This window comes from Lampetra planeri, chromosome 22, assembly GCF_965212315.1.
Source record: "Lampetra planeri chromosome 22, kcLamPlan1.2.h2, whole genome shotgun sequence".
Classification (NCBI taxonomy): Eukaryota; Metazoa; Chordata; class Hyperoartia; order Petromyzontiformes; family Petromyzontidae; genus Lampetra; species Lampetra planeri.
In genome coordinates, this window is record NC_136128.1 from 13,334,089 (window position 1) to 13,349,542 (window position 15,454).

Sequence of the window (15,454 nt, forward strand, 5' to 3'; positions counted from 1 at the left end):
AAACATATGGAGGAGCCGAGGTTGCCCCATTCAGGTGCTTGTGTGAAGAGGGAGGCAGGCAGTGCAAAAGATGAGATGTGGCCACCACAGAGGCTCAGGCAGGCATTGCTTCCGTGCCACTTTGGATAGACGTGGACGTCACCAAAGACAACTCGGTGGCAGGGATTTTTAAAATTGTATTTATTAAATGCTTCTGTTGAACAAAAGTTTTTAAGCAATCAGAATAAACCAAGTGTACAACCAGCAGTCGACGAGCCAGAGAAAGGGCTCAACCAAATACGACCTGCACATGTGGGAACTGCTTTAGAGCACTATCTGGACCGCTCCCAATCACTTACACGCATGCCACGATGTACTCTGGCACCAGAGCCCTCCCAGTTATGGATGGAATCTGTTTTCTGAAGACTCAACAATCTGGGAGTCGTCCTTCCTGACAATGAGAGCCAGATACTGCAGGAGAGGAGGTCGCACACAGGAACTGGTGGTGAGAGGACGGACGCACATGGACATAGCACGCCTCCAGCGCGCCAGCACAAATACAACAGCACGGTTTCTGTCAAACACCGTCACTTGTAAAAATTAAAATAAAAAAAAGATCAGTTGTCTAAAGTAAAACTGTTTATAAACAAGCGACGCCATGTTAACTAACATTTCAAATATTGCACATATTTTAGGAATGGAAACTAAACGGTGCGGACAGGGTAGCATGAGAAACAAAAAGTTAAGGCTAAGATGGCCGATGCATCAAGTTCGCAACTGTACAAGTGTAACCTGCACCACGGGACCATCAGCCCCATTTGAGTGTGAACCCCTTTGGTCCCTTACCTCGAACAATGACCTCAACACGGCTCAGAAATTACACGCAATACAAGGCCTGCCCATACATGCAGTTTCCCTTTAAATATATTACAATTCTGCACAAACACACGCAACCTATCTGGCTGCCGCATGGCATATGGAGTAAAAGCTTCGGCGCCTAGAGATTTGCAAGGCTTGTCAGTGAGGCTTTCCCGTTGGTGCTAAAGGCCAACAACGATTGCAAGGTTGTGTTTCTACCTTACCAAGCCTGACCTCTGCTTTGTATCCCTGGTCTTACCGTGGGTACATCCATGTCAATAGTTTTGAAATAAATTTTAAGCAGCAGTGACTTTTTCTCAGCAACCTAACGTGGCTGTCTTCATAATATCCTATTAAAGGGCAAAGAAAATTGACATGAGGAACAGTGCAATTACCCTGGCTGACATCCCCTCCAAACGCACAAGGTACTGTCCTTACCACCTCACGCTATTTCTTCACCAGCCTCACATGACCCTTGCACTCTTACTATGCCATTCCGAATTGAGATTTCCTCTGGGCAGTTCAACTCCAGCCTTTGCCAAATTATTTTGTTTGCCCACGAGTCTTCATTTGCAACTTGTGTCTTGTAAGGGATAACATGAGAAAGAAAACCGAAACGTGTTATACCTGTTTAATAATTCAGATCCTTATTTATCATAACTTGCCATAAAGCACAAATCAGTGCAACAGTTTGTGCCACTAAGAGCACGCTGGTGCTGCTGGTAGCCAAAAGAAAGCATCAGGCCCATCTTAACAGATTTTAAATGGTTGTCAGGTCAGCCAGCGAGCAAACAAGCTATTGTGTAAATAGACCGGACAATGGGTGACCCAGGCCATGGGCGCTTCATATGTCAGTGTGGATGACCGTGCGCTTGGTCTCGTTCGCTCCGTGCGTCACCGCCGCCAGCCGGGGACTCGGCCCTGCTGGGGGGTCACGCGAGATGGCCCCGGCTGGGGCTTGGGAGGCTGCTGGCCCCGGGTCACTGCAGACAGGTGCTGCAGTGAGGCCGTGAGGGCTGTTTAGCTGCGCCACTGACTCTTTAGGTGGCCCCAGTGGAATAGATGGGCTTGCCAGAGTGAGAGAGGGGCTGGACGGCCCACTCACCGTGCTTGTGGCACAGGGCCCCATTACAGTGGGCGAGGGCCCCGGCTGGCCATACACAGCACCCATCTGGGCTCCGACGGAAGGGCAACCCTCCAGACGGTCGCTCTCCACCTGCGTAAGTGGCTGGCTATTGGTGGGAGCTGGCGCCATATAACGTGGCGTGGCGTGCGTCTCAGCGCTGTTATTGTGGCTGCTGCCGGTAGTCTTCGTGCTCTCGCGATCAGAGAACTCTGAAAAGTGGCTGGAGTGCGAGTCGGCAACCGATGGCATGGAGTCACTGAGGGACGGGGAGTCCAGCTCGCTGGAGTGCACGCTGCCTCGTTCCAGCAGCTGCGTATCCATGTCTTCACGAACCTCCTGGGAACCAAGGACACAAGTGCATACACATGTGTGATCATCAACGCACGCAACAACAATAACAATCGCCATTCGCCACTAAGTGGCGGTGACGTCACCACGGCACTTCTGCCAGGCCAGGTGCACTCCGAAGCTGAATATTTCAAATCAGCGCAGATGTTCCATTAGAGGGTCAACGTTTCACAAGCAAAGAGAAGGGAGGGCATGACTGTGGCCAAGAAGCTTCCAGTGTTACGCAGCTGACGCGCACACACACTCACAAACGTATACATGATGACCAACCCAAATGCAGGGTAATGCAGCAAGAGTTGCCACGATGTGAATACCGTTGTTGTGCTAGTAGCGAATAACAGCAGGGAAAATGTGTGTAATGGCACCACCCATTACCTTGATCTTCATGCTGGCCTTGCGCTTGCTGCTGGCCTTTCCCTTCTTGCTCAGGCCACACTCTTTCATGCGCTTTCCTCCCTTGTACTTCGTGTCAGGAGGGCCTCTAGCGGGGACCCCCGCGAGCCCCACATCCTCCGTGTTGCCACTGCTTCCACTGCCGTGCCTTGGCTTGCTTGGGCGAGTCTCGATGTCAACCTGCACCTCAATGTTGGTGCCATCCCTGCTGGGCAGATCGATGTGTTACAAGCGAAAGAACCCTCGCAACAAAGGCAAGCGCAATGTGTGCACATGGGTGAGGCTGCCTGCCTGTCTCGAGCATAGTAGGGGCCGACAATGGAACCGGCATTGGCTTGGGTGCTGGCGTTGTCGCTCGCAGCCGCCAGGCTCACAGTGGCCGACTCGCCGCTCAAGCTGCAGCGCTCCTTGGCTACGTCGGCATGAACCTCCAGCCTGCACACCATCATCAACACCACCACCGTTACCGTGCGTTACATCCAGCGCAGCGTCGCCTGGTAATTTACCAAGGAACGTTAAGATCCTCTTCGCAAGCCAGTAAGCACGTACCTGCTATAGCAGCTGCCTGTAATGGACGTCCCTGCCAGGGCCATGGTGCTGGCAGTCTCGCTCACGTTGTCACGGATCACACCCGCACGCTCCATGTGACTCCCACTGGCGCTCAGGCTGGCTGTCAGGCCACCCACACTGCTCTCTCCGATGCTGGGGTTCGTCACGCTGTGCCGTGCCTCGGCCACCGACGCGGTGTCTGCCATTCCAGCACAAGGGCACTTCAGTTTCTCCAGGCACCCATTCGTTGCCGCTCCAATACGTAAGACACATACACTACAGATACATGCACATTGTGGTATAGAGTTGCTCCACTTCACGCGTACGCAATGTGTGTGCCCCTCACCTCCTACTGTGTTGGTGCCCCCCATGTTGACGTCGTGGTCATCGTCAAACTCGATGCGGACGCCTCTACCGTTGCCGGTGGACACGCCGCATCCCCCACTGCGGCACAGCGACACGGGCACCACCCCGTACACGTACGCCAGCATGATGGGAACCCCGATGCCTGGCACAGCGCAGACGGGCACCAGTGTCAGCATGGAGCTTCAGTGGGCAAGAGTATAGCTGAGCCTCACGGTTATACAATCAGTGACTGGGGCTAGAGGTTAGAGATATATGCACACCAAAAGTCAAGGTTATGGTCGGAGGGTTCACGGAAATATATGATTACGGTTAAGTCATTGATTTCCTCCTCAAATTGAGCATCTAGGTGAAGATCATCCTTCACTTATTGTTGAACCAGTGGTGTAAATTCCTATGTTGGGGATGAGTCTCCACAAGACAACCACTTTTGCCTTCTCCAAAGTGGTATTTTTTTTCTCGACCCTAAAGGAATGATTGGCCGAGTCAATCCCCAGCCAGGATATCAACTCACAAACTTTTGATTGTGAGCCGCTGCTCTGCCACTGAGCCACCTGGCCGACAATAAGGCTAAACATAAATAAATAAGGCCAGAGCATTAAAGGGATTAGATTGTATGGTAAATGGCTGTGATGTTATTTTGGAGTGAAACTCGAGTGTAGAATATGTTGTGATATTGGTTAAGATGTAAGGGTTTGGGATTGCAGTGGACAGGCAAGATATAGTATGACATATTAATTTTTTGTCAACAAGAAGGGTTAAGAACAAGAAGGCATCCCCAGTTTTCCCGGCCTCCCACTTTCAGCCCCGCCCACTCCCCCCCCTCGCCTCACGTCCACGTCCTCCCCCCCTAGCGCTCATGCAGTGCCCCCCTCCCCCTACCCCCCCCCTCTCTCCCCCCTTTCTTACCTATATAACCTCTTGCCACGGCAGCTCTCTCTCCCACTTCAGCAATTTTTTATTGCTGTGGTTTTCCCACCTAATGATGATTGCTTGTGTTGCAATCGAAACGTCGTGATTTGTTTTATTTTATTTCTAACTACGTGACTTTACCAAAAGAACCAAAGAGTATGTAAAGAAGGGTTAAGGTTGTCACTGATTGGAAACGAGAGTTGCACGTACCAACTGTGACAGCAGCTATGACGGGCGAAACGATGACAGACAGCGCCACGCCACCTGTGATGGCGAGGTTCCGACGATGTCTGGAGACATTCTTGCCTTCGAGCCGCCGGTGAATCTGCTTGAACGGATTCAGAGAGGACAACTTGAATCTTGAAATACGCACATCACTCCAATCATTTGCCTATTCCACTGCATTATGCATATCATGTCGTACCCCCTGCTATAACACATTCATCCTTGTACATGTCCTAATTAACTATTACGAGTAAGGCGGAATGGTGAGTGAACGGGTAGGTAAGAGGAAGGGTGTTTGGGTGGATGTGTGGGTATGTGAATGGTATCGTGATTGAGGGGAGCAACAGTGTAATGGCAAGCACGCTGCGCTATGAACCCGGTGACCCGAGTTCGATTTCCGTTTACGGCCAACACCAGTGACGATTATCTGAAGCAGTCCCGGGCCTTCCCTAGGTTGACTCGGCCTCAAATGAGTACCTGGTGTGATGTATAAACATCACCACGCGGAAGACAAAGGCGGCGAGACGTGGTATTGGTCACCCACTCCTTGTGTGCTGTGCTGGCCTTCATAGGTGCTCATTAATAGCACTTGCCCCAACAGTCTGTTAAGGCTATACGGGAGATGTTTGTCTTTTGATATTGTGATTAAATAATTGGGTGGGTGAGTAGTTGGGTGATTGAGGGCGAGGGTGGTTGAGTGTGTGGGTAAATATGTGGGTGTGAGCATGTGCGATTGAGTGGATGGTGTGCGCAAAAGTGAATGGTTGGGTCGAGTTCGTGGGTAATTGTCCGAGCGGGTGGATGAACGAGTTGGTCACCTTCCTCCCAACGTAGACAGGGATGCCGATTATCATGGCGGGCACGGCAACGCCGGCGATGAGGGCGATGCCAACAGGGGCACCCACTAGGGTGCCCAACTGCCACAGAATCTTTTTCTTGCGACTCCAAGGCTTCTTTCCCCAAAACGTGCAGCCCGAGGGGCTATGCTCCACCAGACACAGAAATGCATCCAAGTCAAAACTCTCAGTAACTGTTAACATTTACGGGAGACCTTTGAATATCGCAGGTTTATCGTTCACGGTTTCGACCTATCACGGGCAACCTCTTTGTATACCAATTTAGCTATCGCGGGGATTAGTTTTGGCCTTTCGTGAGTATACTGTAGGGACCAAAGTCCCCCGTACAGCCTATTAACAGACTGTTGGGGCAAGTGCTGCGAGTCGACCTTGGGGAGGCCCAGGACCGATTCAGGTAATGGTCACTGGTGTTGGGCGTGAGAAGGAATTGAACTTGGGTAGCCGGTTCGCAGCGCGCTAACTATAGCACTATAGTACGAACACACACCTGTTTTGGATCATCATCACCGGTAAGTGCAGCATTTATTCATTATTTATAATGTTTATTGTCTAGGAATCTTTTTTGCATAGGGTTTTTACATGTTTATTATAATTACTTCGTTTTTTTGTGTATTTGGCATACAGAACAGTACTTATTTAAATTGTCATGTGTCTATTTTTGGTTGCTGTGTACCTAACCTTATTACTAAAGGATTAAGTATTGAACATTGCGGATGTAGTAATATCGCGGATGTAGTAGTAGATGTAGTAACATCGCGGATGTAGTAACATCGTAGTAGTAGTAACATCGCGGACGTAGTAACATCGCGGATGTAGTAACATCGCGGACGTAGTAACATCGCGGATGTAGTAACATCGTAGTAGTAGTAACATCGCGGACGTAGTAACATCGCGGATGTAGTAACATCGCGGACGTAGTAACATCGCAGATGTAGTAACATCGTAGTAGTACTAGTGACATCGCAGACGTAGTAACATCGCGGATGTAGTAACATCGCGGACGTAGTAACATCGCAGCTGTAGTAACATCGTAGTAGTAGTAGTGACATGGCGGATGTAGTAACATCGCGGATGTCACGGTGTAATGCCGGCTCTAGAGGCACGGCGTGGGGTGTAGCGACATCGCGGGCACCACGTACATGTGGGTGCAGTACCGGCCCTAGAGGGGCTCGGTGAGCGCTGACTGACAATGCTAGATGGCACAACGCTCTGCGTGCAGTGCCGACCCCTACAGGATGCGGTGTCAGGGTGCCGGTCAAGGGAATGTGGTTACTATAGGCCACGGTTGACCCTAGAAGACACGTGACTGGTAAAGTCTACACAGGGGCCCCAGGTGGGGGCTAGGGGTGGTCACGTGTCAGGGTCGAGATCCTGCTCGAGGGTTCGAGAAGGTAGTCGTGGCTAAGGGCGGAGCCAGCCCCGCCGCAGAAGATAGAAGCCGGGTCCCCGAGAGGGACCGGCCGTTGTTGTTAATCCTGAAGAATCTCCATTCCACGTCCTACAAGAGTCACCAACACGTGGACCGGGACCCAAGCTAGGGTCCGGTCTGTCGTAGCTAACTCCAGTGTAATTAGTGCAGTTAGCCTGGTGGTCCACCACCAGAGGTTGTTATCTTGTTAAGGGGCAGTACCCCATGTGTTGGTATCAATAAATGTGTTGCCTCCAAGAAGTACATCTGCAACTCAGTTGAACTCACAACTGTTTACCTGAGGTAGTGCAGATCAGAGATTTCCTTCATGCAGAGCCAGCAGAACTCACACCCACACACGGCACACGTCATATGGTTACAGCTGCCGTCGTTCATCTTCATGATGTAAGCGGCACAACGCGGGCATGGTTTGATGTCATCCGCTGCAACCACACACACGTGTGTACGTCAAAAACTGCTCCACACGCACACCACCTCACACACGCACGTCACACACCAACCTACATACACACCACACTGCCCCATGTACACACACTTAAAATACAAAGATCCCTCCTATAGCCTTAACACTGTTTGGACAAGTGCTGTTCGCGAGCACCTATTAAGGCCACACACGAGAGGGTGTGTGGGAAGCACCACTCCCGGCCGACTTTGCCTCCCTAGCAGCGATGTTTACACACCGCACTTGGTATTCATTTCAGGCGGAATTGACCAGGGGGAGGCCCAGAACCGGTTGAGATAATCGTCACTGGTGTTGGACGTGAGCGGGAATCGAACCTGGGTTGCCGGATTCGTAGCACAGCATGCTAACCGTGACACCACTGCTTCTCACACATCCCACACGACTTTACATGCACAAACGTACACACCACTCCATATGCACATACATCACACACTACTCCACACGCATACATTGTCCCACGCACACATTAACCCAGACACACGTCGCACACCACCCCACCCACTGCGCACATCATACAAATGTAGTTAACTTATAATCATATGCATTTTGTATACTTCATGACATTTAGTCACATTTTTGTACCAATTGAAATTTTGTAATATTGAGCATCAACCAGCTAGGGAGGAGTTTTCAGTATCAGAAATATCACTGGATTCATGAGGACACCAGGAATACCACTCTCTCAAATGTTCACACACACAGGTTAGCACAAGCAAGACATGACAACTCTGACAATACAAGCACCACCAAACAACTCCAGGAAATGGCAGAGCGTTTGCTGGCCCACAGAGCAAGACGGCTCCGGCAAAGGTCTCACCATGAGCACCATCCTGGCTGTAGCTGGCGCTGGCTGACTGAATGGAGCGCAAGCGCAGTGTGGCAGACCGCTGCTGGCGTGCGGCATCACATGTCTGGTTGGGGTGCCACATGGCTTTGCAGTGATAGCAGAACTCGGTGCCACAGCCCTCGCGCTCACAAGTTAGCTTTGGGCAGCTTGCACAGCCTGCAGCAATCACCGCAAACCTAGAAGAGGCACAACACAACCGTGCTTGCATTTTTGCGGCCATTTCAGTGACAATGCTAAACTTAAAGCACATGTTATCCCTATCGCTAGGCTCTGGTAGTCCCTCACGAACTTATGCATTCCTGTATCGTTTCAGTCATCAAAAGTGGGTCCCTTCACAGTTCTTATTCTCAAACACTGTTATTACACTTGTTTACCTAAGAAAGTATCGCCGAGTATCGAGACTCAGTTGGAGAGTACTGCTATGTTTATGCAGTAGGGGGTGATTTCCATATTTTCCAATTAAGTAATTTGAGAAATATTTCGAATTTGCAAATTTGGACTATGATACCGTTACAATGGCCTGCACTTATTCGAATTATGCCACAGCATTTTTAATGTCCACTGTGAAGCAGACGGTGCATAGTATGTTATGGTTAATGTACTCGACAGTATGAACTAGGCCAATTTGCTGGATGCGAATTACGAACCTCTGCAACAAGTCGAGAATGTGCAGCTGCTGGGCCATGTTAATTATAGACGCACATTTTAACCTAAAACCCAAATTTACTTGAATCTGATGCTGCTAATATGCACTCCTAGATTATTGAATTAAGACGACTGCAGGAGATGGATTTCAATTGAATTTTAAGTCAGCACATTTCACTTAGACAGCTCTCATCAAAAGGATTTGTAAGCAACTAATAGCTTTAAAATCTGTACCTAACTGTACGAGCACAACGTGCAATTTCTTTAAAAAAATAAACCTCACATTCGTCAACGCCATGGCCTTAAAAATAAAAAAATATATATATAATAGGCGACGTTTTGGGTAACGGCCCTTCTTATCACAAATTCAGAGTACTTTTTTTGATAATTGCAACAGCCACTGCAGCATCATAACATTTTCTTTTCTTTAATAATTGTATGGTTATTTTCAACATTTAGACATTATTCCAGAGACAAATTTTGTATGTGTTGTCACTGTTTTATCTGATAAGCTGGTTGACTATATCAAAAAGCATTATACTTGTTCAGTCCAGACATTGAGTGCATGATGATAGAAATCGGTCGTTTCAAGGAACTCGAACACTTGCATTTTCCCATGGGACTGAAAAATAGACCAGTGCATCATGGCTTAAAAATGGAACAAAGATGCTGAACGTGAAAGCTGGGAGTTACCCAAGGCCAGATGCCAATAAGGGTACAAACCCAACAGTCCTGAACTCAATCACCGAACAATCCACTCACTCATTTACTAACCCAATCACTTGCCCACCAACATGCCGATTTACTCACCCTACCACCTAACTCAGCCAACCATTTGCACACTGACCCATCCACTGGTTATTCACCTACTACAACTCTAACACAATCCCTCTCACCAACCCACTTGCAACCCCTGCAATTCTTACCCACAGTCTGGTGCCGGGCACCACCGACAGTCCGGATCAGCAACGAGGAATCGCCGCAGCATGAACTCCTCGTACTTGCCCATGAGTGTGGCATCCGCCAGGATGCGCTGAATGTCGTGCGGGTTTAGGCGCTCGGCACATTCTGGGCAGCAGATATTGACGCGCGACTCGGAGATCTCGATGCGCAGATACTGTCGCAGGCAGTCGAGGCACGAGCGGTGAGGGCAGGAGAGCAGCTCTGGAAAGTGCTCGGCCGAACGGCGCACCAGACACAGCGGGCACTCCAGTGCATCCGAGCCGCTCACCCGCAAGGCACCAGCGCCGCTGCCCGACGCCAGCGGTGCGTCTGACAACACGTCACCGGAGCTGGTGGACATCTTGTCGGCGGATACCATCTCTGAATGGATGCTCTCGATGCTGGCGATGACGCCCTCAGGCGCCGGGTCGGCAGGTCGTGGCTTGGGGCCTGGCTTGCGGCCGAAGAGGCCACGTAAGGAGAAGCGGCGCTGCTTGCGTGGCTTCACAATAGATGGTAGGCTAACTGAGGACGTGGCCGACTGGGAGTCACGCTCGGAACCCATCCTTTGCCGACGATACAGGCTCATATCGTGGGAAAAGAACCACCACTGTACAAGACACAGGATTGAATCACACGGCACACACACACACAGTTATAAACGCAACAGGATCAAGGGTTCAGATCACAAGATGTAGTAGCACGCTCAGTCCTTTTATCATAGATGTGATGTAAACCCACTTCTTCACACCAGACTAGTGTGGTATTATGATACTTAATTGTATCATATCTGTAGGTGTCTAGTAAATAAACACCTGTTTTCATAAGAAATATTGTTAATGTGCATAAAATATGCAAATTGTTAGCAAGCCAGATAAAACATTTTTTATTAAAACTTCCACTGCCATCAATGATGCTCCCCTAATGCAGACATGGACTTAGTTGAGCAACTTTGTCAAAGTAAATCTAAAATATGCTTGGATACCTATCACAGAAATAAACAACACTAGATCAGTGTTTGTCAAACTTTTTTGGCCAGCGGACCACTTGGCCAATGTAAACATATCCGCAGACCTCACAGTCCCCACCCCTGGTGACAAAACGCATTCTCTAAATGTAGGAATACAAAATGATTCATATTACCAGAACATAAATATTTTTTTTACGCAGCTGAAAGTTATTTTTTAAGGGGGGCATTTAGATGTTAGGGTAGTTTACTTAACCTCATTCATAAATTAAATTAAACATGAGTAAAATATCAATTAATATCCGAAACAAGAAGTATAAACATTGTCATTATTTCCGGATCAACCTGCATCCGCATCAGCCCGCAGACCATCTGGAGGACCATCGCAGGCCACTGGTGGTCCTGGGGACCACACTTTGAGAACCACTACTCTAGAAGAGTTTTCCACATGTCAATCGCATAAAACACCAAAACTGGATCTTACGCCTCATATCACTGGTTCTTGCATTATTCTAGTGAAAGGTTCCTATGCCCTTCACACCACAATCATCCCTACCAAAGCCATGACATGAGCAGCAACATGACTCAAGACTTTGTTTCGCTTGTTTTCAGGAAAGTTGTGTAAAGTGTTTGCAGTAGGTGGCAACAATTGCCGTTTTGGTTTGCCAGTTCAGTAATTTGTAAGTAATTTTACAAAGTTGGCATTTTGGACCATGAAGCCAGTACACAACAGATTCTTCTTCGAATGGCACCACGTGTTTTTATGACATCCACTATGAAAAAGACGTCGCATAGTATGTTATCGTTAATACACCAGTGGCCTGCCAGATCAAACCACAAACATCTGCAACAAGTGGCCACGTCACTGACTCTTCTCGAATCGTTATTATCGGACCGGTCTAATTGCGTACCTGGCAAGAATTGTGAAACCAAAAAGGTCTGGTTGAAAGCACGTGCTCAGTGTGGGCCACAGGCAAACACAAGAAAACAGCAATCCACTTGTCATGCAGGAAGATAACCCAACATTACTTTTTACAGCAACAGACATCTGAGTTTCTAGATTTGGCCTGGAATTAATGTCAAAGGGTCAGTGGACAGTTGAAGTGTGATGCTCTGTTTAATGTTTTTTGGATTGGGCCTAAACGAATGCCATACATGTCTGTGCCTTATTGTGGCAAGTTAACCACACAAATGCCACACTTGTGAAACGCATGGATTAAACATCATACACGAAAACTTGCACTTCTGTTAAAGTGGCCCAGTAACCGTGCATTCCATCAATGCTCACTTGCCAAGTTTTGGCTTGGATCATAGGCCCACATCAACTGAACTCTCTACCTACCCAATGGTATAGAAAAGGCCACGCAGGGCAATAAACCAGACTATTTCTAGAAACATACCTAAAGGAACATTAGCATACGCGGCTTTGCTTCAAGTGTTGCCCGATTGCTGTAGTGCTGCAGTACAGTACTGTCAACTTTCCATAAGACACTAAGATGGCAAATGTTGGACTGCATCTGACAATGCCACGTTCATACATGGTCAATACAGGTTCAGAGACCTCCACCTCCGTGCCAACAACGTCCATGTAATAATTATTTCACCTTGTAACATGCAAAGTATTCATTCACTCTCGAAGACAGAGAATGACTCAGATGCACAAGGAATCACTGACAACCTGGAAGGTAGCCCAGGCAATGTGCTGGTACTACAAACAATTTCCCAAGTTGTGCGGTCCTCTATATATTAAGATGTTTTCAGCCAAATAATGATTGTTGTAATGTGGGGGTAAGCCCACGTGTGAGAGGAGGAAACATTCTATCTTGATGGAACAGTTGGAGTCTGCATTTGATTTACCACCTTCTTCTGGCAAGACATGGTGTTTCCCAATTGTGCGATCTACCACCCCTCCCTTTTTTACGATGGATTACAGGCATGTGCCACCACTGTCCACCATAGTTCAACTATTGGACATGCATGTTTTTGTTCGCGTGACGACATTTAAGAGGGAAATTTAGGTTCTGAACTTTGCCATGTCGCCTAAATGTCAGTAAATATTGGGTGCTGCTCCTGCACCGCACGCAGGCGCTAGCTAGGGCAGATTCCTGAGCTCGGGCCCACACGGAGACGGCCCATCCTTGCTCGAGTTCGACATTGTCTCCATTGTAACGTGGTGTAATGTAGTATCCTCATAAAGCCCAGACTTCTGCTTGTCTGCAACACGACATGTGGTAAATTACTTCTTATACTGTGGATCAATCTCGCTCCGAGTTATTAGACCTTAGTGCTGCTCGACACCACAGACCATATCCTCTTTGGCCATCTCCAAAACTATGCTGGCATATCTGGTACACTTATCTCCTGGTTCTCCTCTTTCTTTACAATACATCTCCTCCCTCTTGGCAAAATCTACAGTTGTAATTACAATCAGCTCTATAGCACCATTCTCATCATATAGTAATCTCGCTTTCCCATCTCACGTAGTCTTGAAACCGTCTTATCTTGGACTGGTTCTAACGATCATGTAAAGTTGTAAACGTTTACTCTCAGCATACTCCAATTTGAAAATGCACCTCTTTGAACACTTCCAAGTGGCAACAACATACTAAGAATTATAGTGATAGTTCTATTCTCAGGACTCCATCTCTCAATCGACTCAACATCTCCCACATCTGCCGTTTCTTTACCGTAGCTGCTGCGACTCTAACCCATGCCTAAATTACATCCCGATTCGACTACTGCAACCCCTCTCCTCTTCGGCCACATCAACCCTCTCATCAACAAACTCCAGATGGTCCACAATAACACCGCTACGTCGCACCTATAAGAGACCACGGTCCAACAATGATTCCAATTACTCCACTGGCGTCCCATCAAGTATGGGATCAACTTCAAGATCCCAGTCACCGTCTTCACAATCATCCACGAACTCGCACCTGCTTACATCTCTCCTCTAATCTCGCTGTACTCCCCGCACTCTCCTACTTCTCCCCTCACCTCATATACCGCCCTGCTCGCATTCTCCTCTCGCTCCAGTCCCCGCCATACTCTCCGATCTCTCCCCTGCCCTTCTTCACACACTCTCGTTCATCTCTTCTCGCTCTACTCTCCTCCACACACTGTCCGCTTCAGCAACGAAGGCTTCTGTCCAAGCCCAACAGTTAACCTCCTCCCTCTCCGTTGAAGGCGAGACTGAATAATTTCCTTGTTTTATAGGCATATGACGAATTCTGTACTACAACACGACCACTGTTTCTGTATCGCGTCTTGATACAGGCGCGTGTAGACGCCGTATTACACTCACAACGTGCCGCTGTAATATTGTTTATTCGCTGGCCTTACCATGGGGGCCGTTGCATAGAGAGGGCAGATCAAGGTGCGCAAGAACGGAAGGGTAAGGAGGGCCGTGGGTGCTGACAAAGACAACTGGGTCGCCAGGGAGAGAGGGGCGAGCAATGAGGACGGTACAGAGGGTGAGAAGGGAGAGTACTCGTGTGGGGAGGGCAGGGGGTGAGGAATGAAGGGTGAGGAAGAGGGCGAGGAGGGTTACGAAGGTGGCGAGAGCAGCGTGGGGAGGGTAGCGATGATGGTTTAGAGAGGGTGAGTATGGTGATGGTGAGTATGGTTAATATGGTGATGGTGAGTATGGTTAGTATGGTGATGGTGAGTATGGTGATGGTGAGTATGGTGATGGTGAGGATGGTGATGGTGAGTATGGTGATGGTGAGTATGAGTATGGTGAGTATGGTAAGTATGGTGATGGTATGGTTGGGTAAGGTAGGGAGAGTGAGGGTAGGGTGAGGCTAGGTGATGGTTGGGAGAGCGAGGAGGGCGAGTAGGGTAAGGGAAATGGTGAGGGCGTCTAGTGGTAGTAGAAGTAGAGCAAGGGAGATGGCGAGGGCTTCTAGTAGTGGTAGGAGAAGAAGGTGAGAGAGGTGGGCAGGGGAGAGAGGTGGGCAGGGGAGAGAGGTAGGCAGAGGAGGGAGTTACTCAGCCCGGGCCCTTCCCTAGGCGAGCCAGGCTGGCAGCCTCACAAGGCCTCCCCTCCCCCGCCTCCTCCAACGCCGCCTCCTCAACGCGCTCTTGGCTCGCGGTGTCGCCACCACCACCACGTACCGACTGCCACGCCGGCGGGGCGGGTGCGACGGTCGAGGTGAGAACCTCTCACAGCATCGTCGCCTCTACCGCCATTCGGGGCGACGTCGCCTCCAAGATGAGCGCCTCGCCTAACGACAGCGCCAGGCCCGTGACGTCACGCGGCCCCTCCCTGGCGCGACATGACGTCATAGCGCGACAAGACGTCATTGCGCGCCGACAGATCGTGACGTCAGCACCGTGACTTCGCGGTGTTGCCACACATGGGACCAATAGCGCGACGCGTCACCGCGAGCCGACGACTCGTCCCGTGACGGAGCTCCGCGTGCGGCTGGAGTCGTCGTCCCCAGCGACTCCCCGCGGCGCAACGCCACCCGGTGACGTCACCACGTGCTGGAGTCATATATTTTTTGCGACATAGAATTGTAATGTATGACTTACTGTTAGTAGCTCAGC

General features: G+C 49.3%; 1 protein-coding gene across 1 annotated transcript; it reads right to left on the bottom strand.

The window, feature by feature from the left end:
• Positions 1–163: 163 nt before the first annotated feature.
• Positions 164–15,162, bottom strand: LOC144725096 (E3 ubiquitin-protein ligase RNF19A-like). Its single transcript, XM_078604572.1, has 11 exons — positions 15,020–15,162; positions 9,921–10,546; positions 8,320–8,525; positions 7,317–7,461; positions 5,572–5,734; positions 4,739–4,853; positions 3,600–3,761; positions 3,254–3,452; positions 2,996–3,139; positions 2,687–2,909; positions 164–2,299 (listed from the first exon to the last, which is right to left on the bottom strand). Exons 2-11 carry the CDS (start codon positions 10,523–10,525, stop codon positions 1,682–1,684), a joined length of 2,580 nt encoding a protein of 859 aa, XP_078460698.1. The 5' UTR covers positions 10,526–10,546; positions 15,020–15,162; the 3' UTR covers positions 164–1,681.
• Positions 15,163–15,454: the final 292 nt, after the last annotated feature.